The following is a 22,692-nucleotide window of genomic DNA, read 5'->3' on the forward strand; positions in this document are numbered from 1 at the left end:
CCTTCATATTTGCAGCTGTCACTGGCAAAGTATCCCAGAGGTTCAGTGTTTTGTTTACCTTTGAGCCTTTTAGATATTGTGTTGAAGCCAAAGCACCAACTGACAGCTGAGGCCAAAAGCAAGGCCAGTGGCTAAGACTTCAACTCCACAGTTATCTATTTTATTGGAATACTCTCACCTTTTTAACCACACTATTTTTAACCACATTCCCTATTCCATTTTATGAGCCTAAATAACACAACAATCAAGTAAAATGTCAGAGAAGAAAAAAAAAAAAAACCAAAACCAAAAAATCCACGGAAGGATAGACCGAGTTACTTCCTGTTTTTAATAAAAGCCCGAATATGGCTTTCTCAAGAGCTTCCTCAATTCAGATTCAGTCCAGCAAACTGGCTGGGGCTCCCTCAGGTGGCTGACTGTAGATACAGTCAGGAAAAAAAAGTTTAAATCTCTATTCCTGTGAATCCCCCACTCAGACACGGTTAAGCTAATCTTCAAAGGTGTGCATGATCCTTTAGAGTGTTTAGAAGCCCAAACATGAATTAAGAGAAAGCTCTCAAATACACATCTGCTAAGGAAAGGAACACAGTTACTGATAAGAAAACCTATTTACTTCTGAGTGGGCCATACACACAAACATCCAAAACTATCAAACTAATCGAAAAGATAATTCATCTAGATATGTGATGAACCCTACACAAACAGAAAGTGCTCAATTCTTCCAAAAACCATTGCAACAGCAAGTAATCTTTTATTCTCTACACTTCATCATCTAATCTGAGTTCCAACAACAAGAAAATTCCCCCATTCATCACCTAATCCAACCATTCTTCTCAAATCCTCTGAAGAAAGCACCTATTTACCCATTAAATCAGAGGTGTTGTCTTTCTACGCACAGTAAGTTCAAGGGTCAGTCTGCAGGCCTGAACAGAACCAGTCTGTGTCAGGGGAAAAACACTGACGTGAAATTGTTTACTCACTGGTTTCCAAATTCAGACGCCACAAAGAGAAAGCCTGTTTTCAGCACGCACATGGCAGCAGCAACAGGAACAGTGTCAAAGTACTTCAGTCGAATCTCTGTTACCTGCAAGCAGATGAAGATGTGACTCTGATGGTAAAGTACTGGAACGCCACGTGTGTGATTTAATAAAAAAAAACCTGCCTAGCTAATTTCTCCAAAGAAATGAAACAAGAGCAGGCCAGGCTTAACACATCAGTAGTTTGGGGCACCAGGTCATAAATCACAAAATCCAACAGATTATTTGAACACACAAGCCAGGCTGCCTGTTCTATTCCAAGACTTTCTGCCTTTTGTAACACTGAGTCAGTTTGGAAAACAGAAGCTGTAAAAATAGCAAACCTGCCTAAGAAAGGAAATTTGCTTCACTGAGCACCAGCCAATTCTCCAACATGAGAAAAATAACTGTCCTGAGCAAATTTCTAAATTTGATATGGTCACAACAACTGTTGCTGAAACATCCGAGAAGAATCTTCAGCCACTTGAACACCACAGAATTGCAGAGTATTCAGAGTTGGAAGGGACCCACAAGGATTATCAAATCCAACTCCCAGCTCTGCACAGAACAACCCCAAAAATCACACTATGTGTCTGAGATCATTGTCCAAACACTCCCTGAACCCTGGTGGGCTTGGCACCTGCTACACAATCATCCCCTGTACCAAATTTGACGTGTTTAGATGAAGGAGGAATTAACACTCAACATTTACTCAAAAAACCCAACTAGTAACACTGCAGCAGAGATCTTTACAGAGCAGAATACTAAAACAGGCAGCAGCAAGCCACTGCAAGCCTGTAATTTCAACTCACAGACCAGCTGTACCAGGCTAGTTACCTCAATTTGCAAAAATATTTGATATGTAATCAAAATATTGATTGTAGCGTGTAAATATTCAATTAAGAGACCAGAGGGCACTTGCTGCAATCCAGGGAAACTAAGTCCCACAGAATTAGTTACTGAAATACTCTCCACTATGTTCATGGACCACTGTTCACATCTCTTAAAGAAAAGACCACCTGTAGAATATCTGAAATGTGCTCAAGTGACTCTAGAGCATAATACTCACAGCATAATCCTCCAAGGATTTTGCAAACCCTGCATCGTGTGTCTCTATGAGTAATACCCCCAGCTGCAACCAGGGTTAACTGTATTACAAATCATGTAAACATGTGCCCTTACAAAGCTTTTTGATAACTACAACAGTAAATATTTACAACAGTAAATGGTTATCACCTTAGAGAAAGTAATTGACTAAGGACTCTTCTCAATTAATGCTTCTGCATTCACGTGATACTTACCATGTCTTCATCAGTCTCCAGAGTAATTTTGAAGATGTCTCCCTGCTCTGTCTGGGCCAGGAAGAAGAACATGGACTTGGTCTTATGTGTAGCAGAGCAGACAAAAATCATACCCCTCTCTGGGTCATCCAAGTCATTCTGTCAGGAAAGAGAGTGGAGGTCATTGGTGGAATTACCTGACAAGCACAGAGGTGATTTCACTTAAGTGTTTCCATTTCACAGGTGCCTCAAGAGGTCACAGTATGCAAGGAAGCTTTTAACACAAAGCACATCACTTTGTTACACCCATAGTCACCCTCAGTACATCTCTGCCCCAGAAGGAAATACAGCTGTGGGACACCGTGCCTAAGCATCATCCCTTCACGTTTTTTACTCTCCTCTCCAGGTAACTCTCACATATCAAAGCTAAAAACAGAGGAAAGGGCTGCAACCCATGCAGCTGGTTTTGAGCACCTTGGTGGGTGTACAAAGCACTGCCAAAGCACATAATTCCCAATACCAAAGGGAAAGGAAGCAGCTTTAGATGCAACAGAGCAGTTGTTGAATTCACCTGCATCTACAATAGGCACCGTGACTCACAATCTCAAATAAGCCTATCTTGCAGTGACAGTGCTGCCTGATCAGAGTCTTTGCAGTATCTCCAGTGTAAATCTCAGAGAAGAGACATGAACCACACTCATCACCTCAGGCTATGCCCAATTCTGTCCTCCCTCCCAGATAACACAAAGCCAGTGAGGTAGATAAGCCAACATGTGTTTAACACCTTTTTTTTCTTACTTTAAAACCTTCCTGATGCCCTTAACCTTGAAAGGCAAATTCCAAGCATTCATCATCTTAAAAAATTCTCACCCGTCTCCTGGGAATTGGGCATCTGATATCAGGCTGGTCACCAAAGTTTTTGTAAGTAATATAGTTTTCAGAACAGATCAGCACCCCGCTGGGGCCATCAGAACCACCAGGAACTGTAAGAAAAATGTGAGGAGAAAAGCCTTTACCACAGATCTCACTCACTGCCTGCAGAACATTTGGTTTTCTTTAAAGCAATGTAGTTTCCAGTACTCTCCATCACCCTGCATATACAAACCTGCTCTTATTGAAAATGAACACAAAAGACTGAGTACCGCTGCCTGTGCCACCATGAGAACAGGGAAGATGGAACCAGGGGACCTGGAAGGATGCAGCTTCTGATAAATTGCTTAAGTTTTATCCTTCCTGGCTTATTCTTGCTTAGAAAGCCATGACACACCCAAAATAACACACTAGCAACTTGTCAGTTAAACACAACCCTTGGGTTTCTGGTATGTTTGCTTGCAGAAAAATCCATCATGGACGGTTTCTGACACATCTTTAGTTAAAGTATGGTTTTAAAAATGCTTCTCTTGTGATCTCAGTGTAACAGAAGATATCATCAAACAGATTCAGCACAATATTTGGTGTCTGTCTGACAGCTGCCTACAGGAGATGCAACAGGGCAAGCATACAAAGATGCTCTCCTAGCTCAGCATCTTTTGTGCTTGGAGAGGAGCCTGCAGCAGTTTCCCTAGTTGAAAGTCTTATATTAGCTTTGCATCCAACCCCTTAAAGTGAGCTTTTAATCCACAGATTCATCTACTGCCTTTAGGTGATGGAATCCCATGCAAGAGAGTACAGCACCTATACATTAACTAAAACTAAGTCCTTTTGCATTGCTACCAGCTAATTTCAGGAGCATTCTCAAACTGCAGCTACTTCTATGAATGCTTGTGTATTTCCACGTGTGAACCACCCCTCATTACCTGACTGCAAAGTCAATTAATTAATTTATACGAATGGCTCAGACTACAATTGAAACAACTCCTAATACGTAAAGAGTATTAATTGTGTTTCCCTGGGGAATGGGAACCAAGCAGACTTATGCGAAAATAACTGTGGGCAGTACCTGTTATGAGGAAGTTGCCATGCTCTTCCAGGGGCTCACTGTATTTCCTGACAACGTGGTTCAAACCCAAGTCCAGTTCATAAAACGTCAATGTCTGCTGTGTGTTGGCTGCAGCTTCGCCTGTCGGATCATTGTCTGCTTCCTAAAACAGAACACATGGAGGTGTCTTTCAAGAAAAGTATTAAAAGGAGGAGCAAAACTGATGTGTGGCAAAACAGTTTTGAGTAACAACAGAATGAAGGCCAAAAGACTTGCTGGAAGCTGCACAAGGGAAGTTCAGACCAAGAAAACGGACATATTTTCAGCTGAAAAGCAAAAAGAATCACCAAGACGGAAGAGACTTGCCCATTCTGGCTGAAGGCAAGACAAAAAGCCAGTGAGTTTGTGAAAAACAAACTATCTCAGACAGCAAAAGCAGCCAGTGTTCCCCAGTGACAGATGAAAAACAGAACAGGAACAACAAAGCTCAAAAGACAGCAAAGGGAAATCAAGTTCTTCTCACCTCATAATCCATTTCCAGACAAGCAAACATTGGGTTTTCAAATCCCACATCGACTCCCACCACATGGTAGACCAAGGTATTGGCCTTGTGGGCTTCCAGTGGGGAGGAAATAGTGAGTCGAGCAGCAGCATCTCTGTTCAGGATATACACCAGCTTCTGCTTTTCAATGGCACCTGCAAGAAAGGACAACAGCATGTGAAGCCCATCACTTGATGATCAAATCTGACCATACCTGCAGTCCAAAACCGAGCTGTAAGTTGGCAAGAGAATGTCAGCATTATTTCAGCTGAAGTTCACCCCTGGTGTTTATCTCTGTGCCACCAATTAACCTCGAATGTCTCATTTTAAATCTCTCCGGCTGCAAGCACAAAATGACAACTTCAGCTCTTTAAAGCCAAAGCCTGACCCTTTGAGCTACATTCACCTGGCCCAATACTCCATCTACAATGGCTTGAAGCAGATCTACTTGCTCCTTTCACCACACCAGAGATGACAGACTGCAAGGAAGCAAAGACAAATGGAAAGAAGCATCCAGATGTTCTGCTGTTTAAAGCCAATTGGCGTGACAACTTTTCCACAAAAATATTTTAACTAAGAAAACGTATTCTTGCCTGACACACAGCACCCACAACATAAAAAACACCACTCAGATACCAACATGAATGGCACAACTGTAACTGTGCTACCTTCTCACCCAGGAAAAGCAGACATGTTAGAAAAGAAACAATATTATTTACTGCTATTCCCAGTATAAAGACATACTGGGAAACTACCATCAGCACTGCACAGAGCTGCCTTCAGCAAACTGAGAAAGTTCCATACGCCTCATGCTAAATCTTACCAAAAAAAATTCTCCCAAGTGTCCTTCTACCTGTGACGCCTGATCAGAAATGCATCTGGCTGTCTCCACAACACATCTCAGAGAAGAGACATGAACTCAGAACATCATTTCAGGCCACGGGAACTGACTGGCTACACTGTAGCACTGGCGACTGCAATCCCATCTTCTCTCCCGCACACCACACTTCAAGGCTCTGCGCACTAAGCAAACCGGTCCCTTTCCAACTTTTCACCCAGCATTAGAATTTATTTGTGCAATTCCATCAGCATCAACGAACTACTCTGCATGCCTGCATTCTCCTTGACAAAACTCACAGCCTAAAACACTGCCCGAGAAACAATTCCAATTATACCTGGCCAAGACTTGTTCCAAACTAAATATCCACAAGACAGAAAACAAAAAAAGTAAGGAGAACACAAGCTGACAGAGTAACTTACTGATCATGACAGCACGGCCCTTTGGGTCCACAGCCAAGTATTGGCCTGGGACGATTCTGCGACATCCACTCTTGCCAAAGGTCTCCTGATGGATCTTCTCAAACACGTTCTTGGAGGGCTGGTACTCCAGAATGACAATGCGCCCCGAATCGCTGCCCACCACGATGTAGTCTTTGGTCCCCCCCGTCAGCCTAAAGGCCATGAGGGACCGGATGACTCCAAACACTTCCACGGTCAGCAGAGTGTGAACCTTCCCTGTGTTGGGATCAGGGCGGAGTAACTCCAGGATCTTGCCCCGGGAAACAACAATTTCTTGTTGTTTGGTTCCTGAAGTACCCAAAACATGAGCACAAGTCAGCAACAACAGAGCACAACACACAACTTCAAGAAGCGCTACAATGGAAGAAGAGGAAACTTCCAAATGCCAATTTTAGGATTACCATGGAGGAATTCAAAGAATCTTATTCACCACATTAGGTACCACTATTGTTGAACACCTTTTAACACACCAGAAAATTGGTCAGAATACGAAACTAAATCTATAGATAAGTTAGACTGATAAATAATCAAGTCAACCTTCTGTCAATCTTTCCACAAGTTACCACAGCCCAAGTAACACTCAAGAGCAAATGATAATGTACCAGCAACAAAACCCCAGTTGTACCCAAGCAAACTGTAAAACCCATCTTTTTCCTGTACTATCCAAAAAAACCTCAAGCCAAGACATGCGAAGGGAGGAGAAAATTACCTGAGAAGTTGCCATGGATAGCAAAGCTAATGCCTGTGGCACGCTGCAACGTTAGGTTGTACAGAAACATGTTGGCGATAGATTTGCTTCACCTTATTGTAGCTCCAGTAGTTCTGCAACAAGTAGAACACAATTATAAACTTCTCAAAAGCAAAGCCTTCCATCCAGCAGAGAGAACCGCTGCCCTCCTCCGTGTGCACGGATCACTTTACACCAAGAACCCGGCTGCTATTTGGTATTTATTAGCGCGACGAGGCAAAAGGCTCTCCCAAGGTGTCCCGGCTGCCGAGCGCCAGCTGAGCTCCTTACTGTCGAGCGGCTGAGCAGTACTTCCAGTAATTACTACTAATTAGTCTCGGCTATAGCTGTTCAGAAGCCAAACACAATTAGGGAATCCCTCCGGGATCCCCGCGCCGTTACACGTCCCTGGCGCCGCCGTTTCATTGAACGCGAGTGCAGCCACCCGCAGCTGCTCAGGGCCGACTCCTCTCCCCGAGGCTGAGGCGGGAAGGAACCGTAGCATCAGCCGACCGCCCCGGGCCCCAGAAACCGGCCCTCAGCCTTGCCCCGGCAGGGCACGGAGCCAACACCTCCCCGCGCTCTGCGGAACGCTCGCCCCGAGAACCGGCCACAGGTCACTGCCCGGCCCGGCCGCCCCCACCCGGCCCAGGCCCCGCGGAATCCGCGACGCTCCCCCTCCACAAACCAGCGGCCCGTCCTGCACGTCCCGGCCGCGGAGCCGCCGCCGGGCAGGCAGAGCTGCGCTCACCGTGCGGATGGCGGCGGATGCTGCTCCGGCCTAGGCGGGCGCGCCGCCGGCCTCCTCCGCCATCAGCGCCGCGCCTGCGCGCTGCCCTCCCGCGCCTTCTCCACGGGGCTTTCGCGGGTCAGGCGCGCGCCTGCGCCGTGTAGTGGTAGAGGCTGCCCAAGCCGTGCCTGAATCATTTTTGCGCTATGGCAGCTGCTCCCTGCACCAAGAGCCCCCCTCTCCCCCCCCACCCCGTAAACCCTCAGCCGCCTTCTGGCATGGAGATGTCAGCTTCCTTCTCCGCCAGGCGGAGCCCAGTGGCGCCAAGGCTCAGGCACCGCTTTCGACAGCCCCGACGGGCCTCACGGCGGTAGCGACCGCGTCAGCTGCGTCCCAAGATGGCGGCGGCCACGGCGCCGGGACCGAAGGCGCCGCCCGGGGAGAGCGGCGGCCCCGCCGCCTCCGCCCTGTCCATGGAGCGGATCCAGTCGCTGACCGACCTTGCGGACCTGGAGGCCGCCTACAGCCGGCTGTGTGAGGAAGAGGTGTGTGGGGCCGGGCACGGGAGGCGGCGGGGCCCCGAAAAGCGGATGCCTCGCTGTCACTGTGCCCGTCATTGTTGGATCCTTTCCAGAGGTGTTTAATACGGACTCAGCCGCCCCTGAGGCCCGGCCGGCGGCGGGTGTCGCCTCCGCGGATCCCTGTGTCGCGAGCAGCTTGGAGATTCTGGGATCTCGTGTGCTGGAAGCCCGGCTAGGGGAGGAGTTTTTGTGTTTGTTTTCAAATGGCAAACCCGTAAAGATTTAGAGAATTAAAGAGAGCTTAGAAAGTATTTATTGGTCATATGGGCTCTTGAAAGCATTAATGCCTTGCTAGCTCTGTGTCCTTGGCTTGGACATAGGGTCTGATAAGTCACTGGCCTGGAGCAGAGCTAAAGTCACACAACACTTCCTTCATCCTTTTTTTTTTATTGTTTTTTCAGAAAGTCGTGCAGGAAGAGCTGGATGCCCTCCTGGAGCAGCAGAGCACTATAGAGAATAAGATGGTTGCTCTTCATCGCATGGGGTTAGTGTTCCCCACCCGTTCCCGTCCTTCTCCTTTCACCCAGATACTCCTTTCACTGTTGTAGTGGAAGCACATCCATTCTCAGAAAATGTCAGACTTTAAATCGGTTTGTGGTAGAGAACACTAGTTGGATCCTCATCCCCAGGTGCCCAGTTCTTCTCAGCAGCACTGACAGCTGTGTCCTCACTCAGACTGACCCATTTTGGTGTAGGCCGAGCAGCTTTTTGGAAGTGTCATGTCAGAGGTTGCCAGGTTTCAGCATCAATCGTTGGATTAGGCGTCTTCTGTCAGGCTGTCTATAGGTGTGAACAAATATTACTGTTTCTTTACGGTGAACTTGTGCAGGCCAGCTGGAAAATCATCCTAAATGGCCTTGTGTCTAGCAGAAGCTCAGAGGACAGGTTTACAGACTTCACCTCCACTTCAGAAGTGGAGAATGTCATAAAGGCCCAGTGGCTTGTTCATGCCCTGTGTGGTAGCAAGGCACAGTTGGTCTGTGCAGCCTCTTCCAAAGCAGTCAGTCTCTTCCTTTCTCCTGCTTTGCTCCCAGAGGAGGGAATGAAGTGAGTGAGAATATTGTGACAGGACCAGCTGTGTTTGGAGGAAGAGCCATCCTGCTGTTGCACACCATCCGACTGGTTAATACGTGCACCTCACGCTCCGTTCACGTGTGTTCCCAGCCCTAATCTACAGCTGATCGAGGGGGATGCCCAGCAGCTGGCAGGAATGGTCACCTTCACCTGCAACCTGGCTGAGAACGTCAGCAGTAAAGTCCGTCAGCTTGACCTTGCCAAGGTAACTGGGCTGAGGGGGGTTGGAACTTGTCACCACCCAGCTGTGTTCTGTGCTCACAGCACAGAGGATGTGCCCTTCCTTTAGTGGGCACGTGGCTGGAAGCTGCTATGTTCTTTATTTTAGCTGTGTCTTTCTGGGCTCCTGCATATTGCATGGTATAAGAGTGGTAGAATCATAGAATAGTTTGGGCTGGAAGGGACCTTAAAGCTCATCTCATCCCCAACTCTCCTGCTGTTGACAGGGACACCTTTCACTAGACCAGGTTGCTCAGAGCCCCATCCAACCTGGCCTTGAACGCTTCCAGGGATGCTTCTCCGTATAGCAGCTGGTTCTCCAGCATCCCCTTCTGTCCATGCAGCTCCTGGTAGAATACCAGGAGGGTGAGTGGCAATCTTGTCAATTACACAGTGCTGAGGACAGTGGAGACTGCCTTTCTTGCAGAACCGACTCTATCAGGCCATTCAGAGAGCTGATGACATCCTTGACCTGAAGTTCTGCATGGATGGAGTTCAGACAGCCCTGAGAAATGAAGACTATGAACAGGCAGCAGCTCATATCCATCGCTATCTGTCTCTGGACAAGTCAGTGATTGAGCTCAGTCGCCAGGGCAAGGAAGGTAAGCACTGTTTGTGAGGACATACTGATGAGTCACCTTTCCAGTGGATATCTAGAGACTGCTCATTTCCCATGGTAGATTGCCTCAGCCCAACAGAAAAAGCAGAAGATGTAATGCAGGCCAGTGGTCTTGGTATTTTATAGACTGACTGAGAGATGAGCATTTTTGAAGTGTTATTACATCAGAATTATCATTAATTGGAAGGGCAGTTCCTGGCACACAGCTGTAATAGTATTTTAGGTGCTAACTAAGCAAAGGACAAAATGTTCAGACCAGAAGAAGTGAGGGAGAAGGCTCTGTCAAGAATTGTTCTTGTGTTACAGTGTGCTACCAAGCAGAGCAACTGGAAATGAAGGAGTAAATTGCTAAGAGGAAAATCCCAGTTGATGTGTCGTCATCCTCCATGCAAAATCACATTATATCACACACCAACCTGTCTGTCTTTGCCAGTAGAGGAATTCCAGTGTGCGTTCTGCCTTCTCAGCTTGGGACTGCACAGTGCTGGTCTCCTGGAAAAACAAAAAGCAGCCCTAGATACAGTACTAACATTGTGCTGTTGCTTTTCCCTTTCTTTTCTGTGCTTTTGACTAGGGGGCATAATTGATGCCAACCTGAAGCTCCTGCAGGAAGCAGAGCAGCGTCTGAAGACAATTGTTGCAGAGAAATTTGACACAGCTATGAAGCAGGGAGACCTGCCCCAGGTGGAACGGTTCTTCAAGATCTTTCCTCTGCTAGGCTTACATGAAGAGGGGCTGAGCAAGTTCTCTGAGTACCTCTGCAAGCAGGTAACAGGCTCTGTGAAACCCAGGGGAAAACAAAACCCAGTCTCTGTCAACAGAAGGAAGATTTTGGCAGTGGCTTGTTAGCCTTAAAAAATAGCACTGGCCTCAGTTCATGTCTCTCCCTGCATTTGCATGCTGGGATGAGCTTTCTGGTGTCTGAATACAGATCCAGGGGCTCGTCTGGCTTCTTCTGTGTCTTGCTCTCTGCACTTGCTTAAAAATCATACAGTGAGCCTGGAAAGAGAGGAACAAGTTTCTGCCCTTCCTCAAGCCTTGAGTTTTCTACAGGAGAGGAAAGGATCCCTGTTCAAAGGAGGATAATACGGCAATAGCTCTTGCATTAGGAAGGCCAGTGAAAGCTCTCTAGGGCAAGGACTGTGGACCTGTGGGATGAAGAATACCTTTGGGTGTTCAGCTGACTGGTCCTGTTGTCATGCAGGTGGCCAACAAAGCGGAAGAGAACCTGCAGCTGGTGATGGGAACAGACATGAGTGACCGTCGAGCTGCTGTCATCTTTGCAGACACCCTGACACTCCTCTTCGAAGGTAATCTTCCTTTCCTCTCTCCTGATTGATTGCGAATAGTCCGTGATGAGACGGTCCCTCAATTTAAATGCTTTTAATTTTAAATGCCTCATTGCCCTTTGAGCTACAGGTGTCTCACACTCGAGGGACAGGGACGCAGCTAGCTGAATTTATTCCAGCCAGAAGAGGGCATCACAATAAACCAGTTTTCCTGTGGACATCTTGCACAGGCATGAAGTGGATTTGCAAAGGATTTGTTGGTTTCCTCTATGTATCAGACTCTTCCTGTTTTCTGCATCCTCAAAACAAATGGGTATTCCCTGGAGGTTTCTTCAGACTTGCAGCTCTCCAGACAAACAAATCAGATCCCTTAGGGATGAGCAGCTGTTGGTGCCTCCAGGCCTGGCTCTTCAAGAAGCACCATGGGAGCTTGAAAGCAGACAAGGAAGGGAGAGAAAGGAATGTGAATGCCCTTTGGGAATGTTGCCAAAGACCATAATTGAGATCCCATGGTGATTAGCCACCTTCTCTATGAAATCTGCTCTAATTCCAGGCGGCACCACTGCCAAGTTACTCTCCCAGCCTGGCGCCAGTAGAGCTTTCTTGGCAATAGTGTCAAAAGAGGGGGAGTGTTGCTAACTTTCGGAGTAGAGCACTTGTGAGAAGAAAGCAATATTGTAGAGATACTTCCTTGGAGATAAGCTTTTCCTACAAGAAGTTCTTGCCTTCACTAATGCTTGCTCTCTGCAGCAAGTGTGTGCCCAAGAGCCATCCCTAGGCTGATTTTTCCCTGTAACCTTGCAAGTGCTGAAAGCTGAGACTGGGTTTGGGTGGCAGTTGTGTCCCCTGCCAGGTTTAGCTTGTGTGGCTTTGTCCTGGGGAAGCCTCATACCTTGTATCTTGCTGGGCTGAAGGGCAGCTGGCACACAGGGCATGGCAGGAGTTTTCTTTCGGGACAGAGAGATGGCTTCTGCTCCAGGAGATTTGCACTCTTTATCTGTGGAGTGAATGATCCTTTGTTAGGTCTGGTCTGTGGACCTGTGTAGCTCCACTGTGCTCTGGGAACTGCTGGTTCTCTCCCCTGTCCCCACAGGGATTGCTCGCATTGTGGAGACCCACCAGCCCATCGTGGAGACCTACTATGGGCCAGGGAGGCTCTACACCCTCATCAAGCACCTGCAGCTGGAGTGCGACCGGCAGGTGGAGAAGGTGGTGGACAAGTTCATCAAGGAGAGGGACTATCACAGGCAGGTAAGAGCAGTGTGAGGCTGCCTGATGCAGCCAACTGTGCCCTCCATCCTGTGGGGCTCCCAGTGCTGTAGAGGCAGCAGAGTTTGACCCTGTGTATTGAGAGAAACCTTGCTTTGCTCCATTTTTACCCTGGTAGGGGATGGGGTTCAGCCTGTAGCTGTGCTTTCTGATGCAGAGGAGGATTCATTTGGAGCATAGTAAATGCCCCCTGGTCATTCTTTGCTGTGCAGGTCTGTAGGGTGCTTTCAGTACAGTTTCCCCACTGTCTTGTTCCTGCTTAGATGCAGGACTGCTGCAACTGTCTCATGGTCACACACCTTGGTGCCTCTGGTCAAGTCCCATCCCACCACTTTTGCTGGCAGGATGAGCTCTGCCTTGGAGGAGGAGGAAGTGAACTGATGTGGTTCCCTTCTCTGGCAGTGCTTCCTGCAAAGCATGCCTATCACCCCCAGTGAGTAAGCACTTCCTTAGGCTATAGCACGAGAAGTGGCTGGTAACTCCAAGTCATCAGCAAAGACTGATGACTCTCCCTTTCTTTTGTGATTGCAGTTCCAGCAAGTCCAGAATAGCATGATGAGAAGTTCTTCTGCAGAGAAAATTGAACCAAGGTACAAAGAAAAACTCTTCATGCTCTCTAACCTTTCACTTTTGAGTTGTTATTAACACTACCTAGCATTTAGATAACTCTCCCACTCTTTCCAGAAGCTTTGCAGCTATTAACTCATAAAATCCAATTGTTAGGTGCCCTTCACTGCCCTTCTATAAAGGAAACTTCTGTAGTGGGGCTTTATTTTGCTTAGTCATTACTTCTAAGCCTTGGCTCTAAGCATTCCTGGAGGGTTGGCAATATCACCACACATGAAGGACTGAGATTTTAACTGCCTGTGCCCGCTACTCTTTCATGGCCTTGGAGCCCACAAAACGGAGCAGCTCCCTGGACAGATAATTTGTGACAGAATCAGGAATAAATATTTGGGTCTTATTTAATCTATACTGCTGCTGCAGCAGCTCAGTACCATCAGTTTCTTGATAATGAACTGCAGTGCTTTAAACTCCCTCTTTTTCTTCTTATCATAAATATTTACATAACCCTCAAGCAAGGCCATTTGAAAGTGCACCCAGCCCTTCTGGGACTGCCTGAATTACAAACATACCTTGAAAGAAAACTTAGGTTCTTCAAGGAAGATCTGTCTGTGAGCCTGCATAATTATTATTTCAGCAGTAATATCCACTTACTATTTGCTCTGAGTAACTCTGCATGTATCCCAGTTTTCTGATTTTTTTCTTTTTCATCTGTAAAATAAAGATGATCTTTCCTTCTCCCACTTGTGCACCGTGAGGCTTCAAGCAGGATTTGTTAAATTCTCTGCACGCTGATGAAAAAGCTGATGTGTCAGTCTCTCTTTTTTTCATAGTCATCTCTGATCTGAACACTGTGTTCTGCATTGTAAGATGCTTTTTTTGTATCACATTTCCTGAGCTGTTGAGCTTAAACAGATTCTTTATCATCTTCAGAGAAACACATGAATCTGTGCACAAAAACACATATGTGGAGATGGCAGGGACCAGGCATTTCTAACGTTAGCAACATAGGGCTCACAGAATTGTAGAAAAACTGAGGTAGGAAAGGACTGATGCAGATCTCTAGTCAAACCTCCCACTCAAAACAGGGCTCATTTTGAAGTTACATGAAATTGCTTTGAGTCTTGCAGTCCTTACCAATGTGATTTCGACGTGGATGTCCTCACATCTATGAGGAAAAAAGAGGGGGAGTGTTGCTAAATCTTGGAGTAGAGTTTGTGAGAAAAAAGCAATATTGTAGAGATACCTCCTGGGAGATGATTTTAGGGGGATATTTTGATTGTGTGTGCATGCTTTGCACATACCACTTTTTCTGCTGAGCTTTGCTACTCGATGGCACAGATGGAAAGGGGCAGTATTGATCTCATAGTGAGAGAATGGAGAACACACTACTTAACTGAATTGAATTAGTGCCTCTCCTTTTGTAGTCTTGCTGTCTTGATTCTTGCTATTTCTTCCAGGGAGCTTGACCCTATTTTAACAGAAGTCACTCTGATGAATGCCCGCAGTGAGCTCTACTTGAGGTTCATCAAGAGACGAATAATAGCTGATTTTGAGGTGGGAGATGCCATGGCCTCAGAGGACGTAAAGCAAGGTAACACCTTGAGTACCAATACTCATAAGCTCTGCTCATCAAAGCCAGAAATTGAGATATACCTGAGTTAGTGGCAGAGCAGAGTGACACAGGGTCTGCAAAGACACTTTGGGAGTGCTCTGTGGAAGATGATTGTGTAGTCTGGCCTTTCCAAACCTGTTTTCAGCACTGGTTGTTCCCCCTAACAGGGAAACCAACATTAAGAATGACTGGAGGGTATAACAAACTAAAGTCCCCAAAGAGAGGAAGAGCTGTTTGGTCACTGCAGGCACAAATCCTAAGGGTGGAGGCCATGGAAAAACAGGCTCGAGGTTTTGGTACTCTGTAGAGCTCTGGAAAGCACTTTGGTCACCTGCAATATCCAGCTCAGCAATTTCAGCTCCACAGTTGAGGCTTGTGATTTGTTCTAGGTTGGGCCTGGCAAGTGTCTGTCCATTAGGTGCCCATGAGACAGGCAGCAAGGGACTTGGTGGAGCTGCCTCCTGGCCCTGGGTTCCTGCTGATGGGTCTCTCTTGTGTTCCACAGAGCATCAAAAATACCTGGACAAGCTCCTCAACAACTGTCTGCTGAGTTGCACCATGCAAGAGCTCATTGGCTACTACATCACCATGGAGGAATACTTCATGAGGGAGACTGTCAACAAGGTAGGGGAGAACCTCCTAAATGCTTCTCTGTGTGTGCTCCTCAGTCCTCTGGTGAGCATCCCAAGGGAGGGTTATGTGTACACGGCAAGTTTGCAGTTGTCAGGGAAGTCTTTTGTTTCCCTTGGCCTTGAAAAGCAAGTGGTTGTTTCTGAATTTTGACTTCAGACATACCCCAGGGTATCTTCCAGGTCTGTGGGCTACTGCAAACTAGTCTGAGGGGTGCCAGCCACTCAGGGTGAAGGGGGAAGATGGGCAGTTTGGCCTCTCAGCACTGCTGGGGCAGCGCCGCTGACTGAGCCCAAGGCACTGAGACAGCTTTCTTTGCAGGCTGTTGCCATGGACAGCTATGAGAAGGGCCAGCTCACCTCCAGCATGGTGGATGATGTGTTTTATATAGTGAAGAAGTGCATTGGGCGTGCTCTGTCCAGCTCCAGCATAGACTGTCTCTGTGCCATGATCAACCACTCCACCACCGAGCTGGAGTCTGACTTCAGGTAATGAAAATACACCAGGTTCACTGTAATGTGCCTCCACGTTCTGCAAACAATGTTTGCTGTCAGATGGTCTTCCTTGTGTTCTTTGCCTTTGAACCTCTGGCTTGTCATCCCCATGGAAGATGCTCGTAGGAAGCAGTAACAGGTGTAGGAAGCTGGATCTGGGCATCTTTCCTCACAGTAGTGGTTGGTGATCCACCTATAAGACAAACAGAAAAAAGAACCTCATGGCCCAAAATCCCTATGAGATGGAGTTGCCATGTAGCACTGGGGTCCTACCCTGCTTGAGGGTACATGGTCACCCCTAGTTGTTCTCTGGGTTACTTAATGACTCAAACTTGGCGTGAGACTGCAGAAATTGTCCTGCTGTTTTTCATTCCATTGTGGGAATGAGGAACTGTGACTGAAGACAGCAGGCAGCTGCAGGCAAGATATTTGGGAAAGCTCAGAAACTGGGTGGTTATGTTTTTCTTTCAGCCTTCAGATGCTGTCAGGTGATATTTGCCAGCCTTTTTTTTTCCTGTGAAGTTCGACTTACCTTGTTCAGGTCACATCTCAGACAGAATGCTGTCCCGAGGCACAGAGCATAATTCTGTTGTTGCATGCTCTAAACCCTGGTGTGTTCTGCTTGCCCATAGGGAGGTTCTGTACAACAAGCTGAAGCAGGGCTTCCCAGCCACAACCTTCCAGGACTTCCAGAGAGGGGTGACCAGTGCTGTGAACATCATGCACAGCAGCCTGCAGCAGGGCAAGTTCGACACCAAAGGCATTGAAAGCACCGACGAGGCCAAGCAGTCCTTTCTGGTGGGTTTGGTGGCTGTTCTGGTGCAGAATGAGTTGGGGTGGGGAGAAAGACAATGGGGAACTCTTGGGAACAGGATTGGTGTGACTGTAGTGTTCAGAGAACCTGAAAATCTGTTGAGGTATGGTGGGTGGCCTGCCTTTGGATGTCTGGTGGATGCTTCTGCCTCATCTCAGGTTTGTAGAGCTTCCACACCCAGCCTGTGCAACTGTGATCCCATGAGTGCCTCTTGGGCTGCTGTGATGACAGTTCCTTCCGGGCTGGAGAAGAGTCTGTGCTCTTTTGAGGTGTCCACCAATCCTGCTCTTCACAGGCTCTCCACAGAGGTGGTGGGGGAGCATCTCATCCACACCTTCCTCCAGATAAAAAAGTCCTGGCCCAAGCTCAGCTCCCTCACTTATGATTGAAGAGTTTTCATTAGAGCAGGGTTGTCTGTTCTGCTTGGTCTGCAAGATCCTCCTGTTGCCTTCTAACAGCGGAACTGCAGCTCTGTCCATGCTTGAACAGGTACAGGGAGCATTTCAGACCCCTCAGAGAGCATCTGAAGGGGCCGCTTGTCGCTCCTGTCTGCTGCAGCATAACACATCCCTCCCCATGCTGGGATGCTGTGTAGACTTTGCATTGTGGAAAAGACCTCTCTGGGAGAACATCTCTGGCTCTGCTCTCTCCAGGTTTGAGCAGACCTGTGGGCAGAGACTGAGAGCACTGGAGAGGGGCTGGCTCACCATGACTCGTCTCCCTCTCTCTAAGTTGTTGTGAACAGCCAGCACTGAAGAGGTTCCTTGGAGCTTTCACTGCACGAGGAGAAAAGGCAACAAAGGGAGCAGGAGAGACTGAACTCTTTAATCTCATAGAATTCTTTGTTACAGGTTTCTACCTTTCTTGAAGCAAAGGGCTTAAAATGTCAGTTCTTCCACTGAATCTCCTCATTCACTTGTCACCTTGCCTCATTTCCCTGTTTGCACAAACCCCAGCCTTATAGTGACAGTTCATCTTCAGCAGGTAGAGAACAGTCTGTTCAGTGGAGAACAGATACTCATCTGGCAGGAGGGCTGCTGATTCCTCCTGCCTAGTTACCTGTGCCTCCCTGTCTCCCCTGCTGCTCTGGACACAGTGTTTAAAATATCACCCACAGCCACTCCTGCTCTGTTCTTCATGACACTTACAGAAAGTTGGGGGTACATTATGGCTTTCATCCATCACCAACGAGTGGGGCTTCGTGGCAACATTGTGAACAGGATGATGAGGAAAAGGAGTAAACTGTCTTGAACTCTGTACTAGCTGGAGATTCAGCACATGTGCTCAGTTGCTGGAGTTTAGCTTCATGCAGCTCAGTGAATCCGCAGTGCTTTGATCTCACAGTAGCAACTCTGTCCCTTAACTACTTGCATTTCAGTCCGTATTGTTAGCAGGGCATGGAGTAAATGTATGGACTTGGGGATGAAGTGCTGGGAAATTCCATTTAATCCAACTTGGGTTGGTTTTGGGTTTTTTTCAGGTGACCTTAAACAATGTGGAAGTCTGCAGTGAAAACATCATGACCCTAAAGAAGACTTTGGAGGTGCAGTCTCTATTCTTTACTGGTTTTTCCCAAATCAAATTTATAATATCCTCCCTTGGCAGGGGCAGGGGTCAAGTAAACCATCTGGACTTTGATATGCCTGAATTCCTGAGGTCTTTGCCGTCCAGCCTTAGGGAAGCAATTTTGAGCTGGCAGAGCAATTTCCGGCTGATAGTAGCAGCCAGCAATACCAGTTCCTCCAGCCTGACCAACCTGGTGCAGGAATAACATGTGCATCATGGAGAGTCTGCAGCTCTCTGGTGCTGGGCTAGACAGCCCCTGGCTTCCTTTCTTGCTGTCCTTTCTCCTCACAGCTGGAGCCAGCAGCCTCTGCCTTTGCAGGAGCAAGAGATGGGCTCCTAACCTAGCCCACACACTGGTGGGCAGCCAGAGCTCAGCAACACAAAGGGATAAAAACTGCCCAGGTTATTAATTTGCAGCTTGCTCATGGATCTCTTCCCTGCAGAGTGACTGCAGCAAGCTGCTTAGCCAAGGATTTGGGGGTGAGCAAGCACAGGCCAAGATTGAGAGCTGCCTCTCGGACATGGCTGCTGTCTCCAACAAATTCCGTGACCTGCTGCAGGTGAGTGTCTCTCTGAATTACTGCTGGCTTCCAACACTGCCTGCTGGTGTCTTCAGGGACAACTCTGGCAGGGATCACTTCAGCTCAGGGCCAGGCCATGTCTGACTCCAGGAGTGCTGGGTAGGGTGCAGGAGGGAGCAAATCAGTCAGCTTTGAGGCATGGAAAGAGCCCCAGCCCGTTTATACAGCCACACCAGCCAGCGGCTGCATAAAAAGCACTGGAAACAGCTGCAGAGCCAGAAGGAATGTTGCTTCATTCATCTTCACTGAGCACAGAATTGCAGTTGGTTCAGCGTTTTCAGGAGAAGAAATATTAATGACATTTCCATCTCCTCCTTTCTCCCTCGTGGCACAGCACATTGTCAAGTTGTCCACAGCCTAAGTAATGCTGAAGACAGGCTGTTGGTAGAGAAGAGATGCTCTTTTCTCAGGTTTCTCCTTCTTTCCCAAATGCAAATACTCCTCAGCATGGAGCAGAAGACTCTGGCTAAATCCAGCCTCCTGTGGCATGCTGGGGCCTGCTGTCCTAAAATTTCACAGTGGTCTCTGGCAGGGAGAGAAGCAGGAAGACCTAGTACCTCATGTGGAAAGAAACCAAGCAAAGGAGAATATTTTGAACCAGGTTTGCCTTTGTACTTCACAGAGGGGTCAGGCTATTTTTTTTTTGGCTTTGCAGTTCAGGGCAGGCAGATGCCTTCAGTTCAGCACTGCCAGCAAACCCTCTTGGGGACTGTGGTCAGTATCAAAACCAAAGAGCTCATCAGTAAGGCGTAAAACTCTCCAGTCTGACTCTAGTGCAGTTTTAAAAGTGGCTGCAAAGCAATCCAGAGTCTGGGGAGGAAGCTCCTGCACTGCCTGAGTCACACACGCGCTGAATTTGCCTCAGAAAAGGACAATTGCCAGCAGGGCCTGCTCAGAAATGCCAGTTTTAGTTAAAAACTTCCATCAAATGCCAGTCAGAATAGGTACCGACACAGTTCCATGCTGAGTGAGCTTTCATGACACCTTGCTGAGCCAAAGAGGGGTGGCTGGCAGGAGAGGGCTTTAAGAGCTCTCATCACAGGGGACAGAAAAGCCTTTGCTGACAGCCTGCTGCTCAGGGGAGATGGCATGTGTTGGGGTTATGATTAATTCAGGGAACTAACTGTGGTTACAGCTTTTATCCTCCTTTTAGATTCTCCTACTGAGCTAAGCTGCACTGGAGGTGGGAGGCATCAGCTGAGTTCAGTCACAGTGCCCTGGCTGGTGCTGAGTGGAAAAGCTGGAGTTTGCGTTTTTTCCTACCCCCCATGCCTCGCTCCTGCCAGGAAATCTGTAGCTATGTGGGACGGGGAAGCACAAGCCCTTCAGACCACACAAAGTGAGCACAACAGCAGCTTCTGGGCCAACATCCATCCTCTTCTTCTTGTCATGGTGTCCTCAGAGCCTTCCGGCACCGGAAGAGTGTGGGGTCTGGGCCTTCCGGGTTCAGTTTCATGTGCAAGTCTGTGGGTCGGTTTCCCCAGCTGAGAATGTGAAGCAGCATCAAGACAGCCTGGTTGTAAAGATTTTGTGCCTCACTGTCCTCTCTTCTTGCTATCGCCCTCAGGAAGGTCTCAATGAGCTCAACAGCACAGCCATCAAACCCCAGGTGAAGCCGTGGATCAACCTATTCCTCTCTGTCTCCCACAACATCGAGGAGGTGAGGCTCAGTGTTCTCTACTTCCAGCTGTTCTTGCGCATTCTCTGCCTTCTGCTCAGCAGCACAGAGCAACCGCTCTTTCCTTCCCCTCAGTTATCTGCTGTTTCCTTGGCACAGAGCATCAATAAAATACCCAGACCATGCTCTGCAGCCGAGCCTGGAAAGGGACGTTTGGCTAGAGAGGAACTTGAGAAAACGGAAGGGGTGAATGCTGCTGCAGGAGGGACCTTCCTTCCTGTCCTCTGGGCCATTGGCTGTGCTTTACTTCAGGCCACATAAACAACACTTTCTGCATTTCACTGTTAGGAGGAGTTCAGCGACTATGAGGCCAATGATCCCTGGGTCCAGCAGTTCATCGTCAATCTGGAACAGCAGATGACAGAGTTCAAGGTGAGAGAAGGAGGTGGCAGCCTGCCAGGCTTCCACGTGGCATCCTCCAGCTCTTTCCTTGCTTGGCGAGCAGAGGTGTCCTTCAGTGCCTTGCTGGGCTCTTAGGGATCCAGTCACCCCCTTCTCCTGCAATTCTCAAAGCCTGCTTGGAGGCCCCACATACCTGGATCACCTCTCTGGTGCTCTCCACATGCCAAGCCTGCAAGTCCTTATTCGTAAGCTCTCCTAGCCTTAGGTTTTAGACACCTCTGCTCAGTTTTCCTGACAAGAATGACACAGGTTTCTGCTTCCAGGCTGGGCTGTCTCCAGTGATTTATGACACTCTCACTGGTCTTATGACCAGTCTCATAGCCATTGAACTGGAGAAAGTGCTGCTCAAATCCACCTTCAGCAGGGTAAGCAAAACACTCCTCTGCCATCTAGTCTTTCTTGACTGCAAACCCTCAGTAAAGGACATATGCAGGGCAGATGCATATGTTACCCTCAAAGAAACTCTGCAAGCACCAGTGACCAGCTCAGGGACACTTTTACAACAGCACCCACAGGGACAAAGCAGGTTTGTTTATGGGACTGAGAAGAGCTGGCACCAATAAGGGAGCTGGGTTTTAAGGTGGGTCTAAACATAAGCCACTTAAATCTGCAATAAGTGGTCTAACTGGGACCTTCCTGCTCAGAGACCTCCCCCTGCCTCCCTGTGACTTCTAATTGGTGTCTTGGCACAACCTCTGGGTCTGCTTGGAGAGTTAACTGATCTCTCTCTGTGCCCACAGCTCGGCGGTCTGCAGTTTGACAAGGAGCTGAGGTCCCTCATAGCCTATCTCACCACAGTCACCACATGGACTATCCGTGACAAGTTTGCTCGTCTTTCCCAGATGGCCACCATCCTCAACCTGGAAAGGGTGAGCTGTGCTTGGTCTGCTTCTATTGGGGAATTGTGGGAGCACCAGCTGCACTGCACATGGCTTTACTGAGTTCATCCAGATGTCATCACACCTACAGGGTGGGGAGAAGCTGGAGAAGTTGCCCTGTGTCTGATGGTGCTTGACTTCAAACTTACCTGTGAGTGCAGTCTGTGCTGAGTCATCTCCTACAGCTCCCCTCTTTTTCCAGGTGACAGAGATCCTGGATTACTGGGGGCCGAACTCAGGTCCACTCACCTGGCGCCTTACTCCCGCTGAGGTCCGGCAGGTGCTGGCTCTCCGCATCGACTTCCGCAGTGAGGATATCAAGCGGCTGCGCCTGTAGTTGGTCAGTGCCTGGCTCAGCACCACACTGCAGCTAAGAGCAGGAAGGTTGCAGTTCTGGAGCCTGCCTGGGTCCTGTCCTGGGGCTGGCTGTTAGATGGTGTGGGGATCACATTCCTTGGAGCAAAGGGCTTTCCTGGGCCTGGTAAGAAGAGCTGCCATCCTTTTATGGGAGCGGAAACAAGGCACATGAGGAATCTCTCATGATGAGAGCAGCATGATGCTATTTCTCAGAACACAGCAGTGCCTGCTCCCGACTCCATGTGCTCTGCTGCCCTGCAGGAGGCCAGGACAGGTGCAGGTCTGCTGCTGCAGCTGTGTTCCCTCTGTGCCCCCTAGTTTAAGGGTCAGCTGCTGGAGTCACAAATGCTGAACCCCAGCTCTCTCCTGGTGGTGATGGGGGCTGTTCTACAGAAGGGGGAAGGAGTGATTTCCTTGGGAAGGTGCTTGGAAAATCACTAGAAAGCCTCTGTAGGAAACGGGGCTATGTCCCCTGCTGGCTCTGTGCAGCTACTGTGTAAATAAACCTTGCTTGGTTGAGCTGCAGTCTCCAGTGGTGTGTGTTCAGCTGT

At 48.3% G+C, this 22,692-nt stretch overlaps 2 protein-coding genes, 1 long non-coding RNA gene and 2 other non-coding genes across 7 annotated transcripts in view; 1 reads left to right on the plus strand and 4 right to left on the minus strand.

Moving 5' to 3' along the window:
• Positions 1 to 7,642, minus strand: part of SF3B3 (splicing factor 3b subunit 3) — a 29,353-nt gene extending 21,711 nt beyond the window's left edge. Inside the window, exons 1-8 of one of the 2 annotated variants that reach the window (XM_042027356.1) lie at positions 7,533 to 7,642; positions 6,764 to 6,876; positions 6,016 to 6,342; positions 4,738 to 4,910; positions 4,236 to 4,377; positions 3,167 to 3,279; positions 2,318 to 2,455; positions 981 to 1,084 (exon numbers count right to left, since the gene is read on the minus strand). In XM_042027356.1, the coding sequence (XP_041883290.1) occupies positions 981 to 1,084; positions 2,318 to 2,455; positions 3,167 to 3,279; positions 4,236 to 4,377; positions 4,738 to 4,910; positions 6,016 to 6,342; positions 6,764 to 6,833 (1,067 nt within the window). In that variant the 5' untranslated portion in view covers positions 6,834 to 6,876; positions 7,533 to 7,642. Of the gene's footprint in view, positions 1 to 980; positions 1,085 to 2,317; positions 2,456 to 3,166; positions 3,280 to 4,235; positions 4,378 to 4,737; positions 4,911 to 6,015; positions 6,343 to 6,763; positions 6,877 to 7,469; positions 7,491 to 7,532 lie in introns of those variants that run through there. The other variant, XM_042027357.1, reaches the window with a different exon arrangement.
• On the minus strand, positions 2,930 to 3,009 carry LOC121664457. The gene has a single exon (XR_006016019.1). It is a non-coding gene; the product is annotated as a small nucleolar RNA SNORD111 (small nucleolar RNA).
• Positions 5,614 to 5,695, minus strand: LOC121664458. The gene has a single exon (XR_006016020.1). It is a non-coding gene; the product is annotated as a small nucleolar RNA SNORD111 (small nucleolar RNA).
• Positions 7,643 to 7,877: 235 nt separating the features above from the next.
• On the plus strand, positions 7,878 to 22,660 carry COG4 (component of oligomeric golgi complex 4). 2 transcript variants are annotated; one of them, XM_042027367.1, is made up of 19 exons: positions 7,878 to 8,056; positions 8,494 to 8,576; positions 9,257 to 9,371; positions 9,813 to 9,987; positions 10,579 to 10,772; positions 11,209 to 11,314; positions 12,387 to 12,544; positions 13,094 to 13,152; positions 14,587 to 14,720; positions 15,247 to 15,365; positions 15,693 to 15,859; positions 16,498 to 16,663; positions 18,160 to 18,222; positions 18,689 to 18,805; positions 20,394 to 20,486; positions 20,793 to 20,876; positions 21,170 to 21,271; positions 21,647 to 21,775; positions 21,987 to 22,660. In XM_042027367.1, exons 1-19 carry the CDS (start codon positions 7,910 to 7,912, stop codon positions 22,119 to 22,121), a joined length of 2,346 nt encoding a protein of 781 aa, XP_041883301.1. In that variant the 5' UTR covers positions 7,878 to 7,909; the 3' UTR covers positions 22,122 to 22,660. The 2 variants fall into 2 exon arrangements, with proteins under 2 accessions (XP_041883301.1, XP_041883302.1); XM_042027368.1 differs by lacking the exon at positions 7,878 to 8,056 and having other exon boundaries at positions 8,508 to 8,576; positions 9,127 to 9,371.
• Positions 9,982 to 16,502, minus strand: LOC121664223. The gene is made up of 4 exons (XR_006015898.1): positions 16,398 to 16,502; positions 12,186 to 16,058; positions 11,171 to 11,722; positions 9,982 to 10,496 (listed from the first exon to the last, which is right to left on the minus strand). It is a non-coding gene; the product is annotated as an uncharacterized LOC121664223 (long non-coding RNA).
• Positions 22,661 to 22,692: the final 32 nt, after the last annotated feature.

The sequence above is a fragment of the Corvus kubaryi genome, unplaced genomic scaffold (genome assembly GCF_017639235.1).
Source record: "Corvus kubaryi isolate FWS band 111438036 unplaced genomic scaffold, C.kubaryi_AGA036_p1.0 37300, whole genome shotgun sequence".
Classification (NCBI taxonomy): Eukaryota; Metazoa; Chordata; class Aves; order Passeriformes; family Corvidae; genus Corvus; species Corvus kubaryi.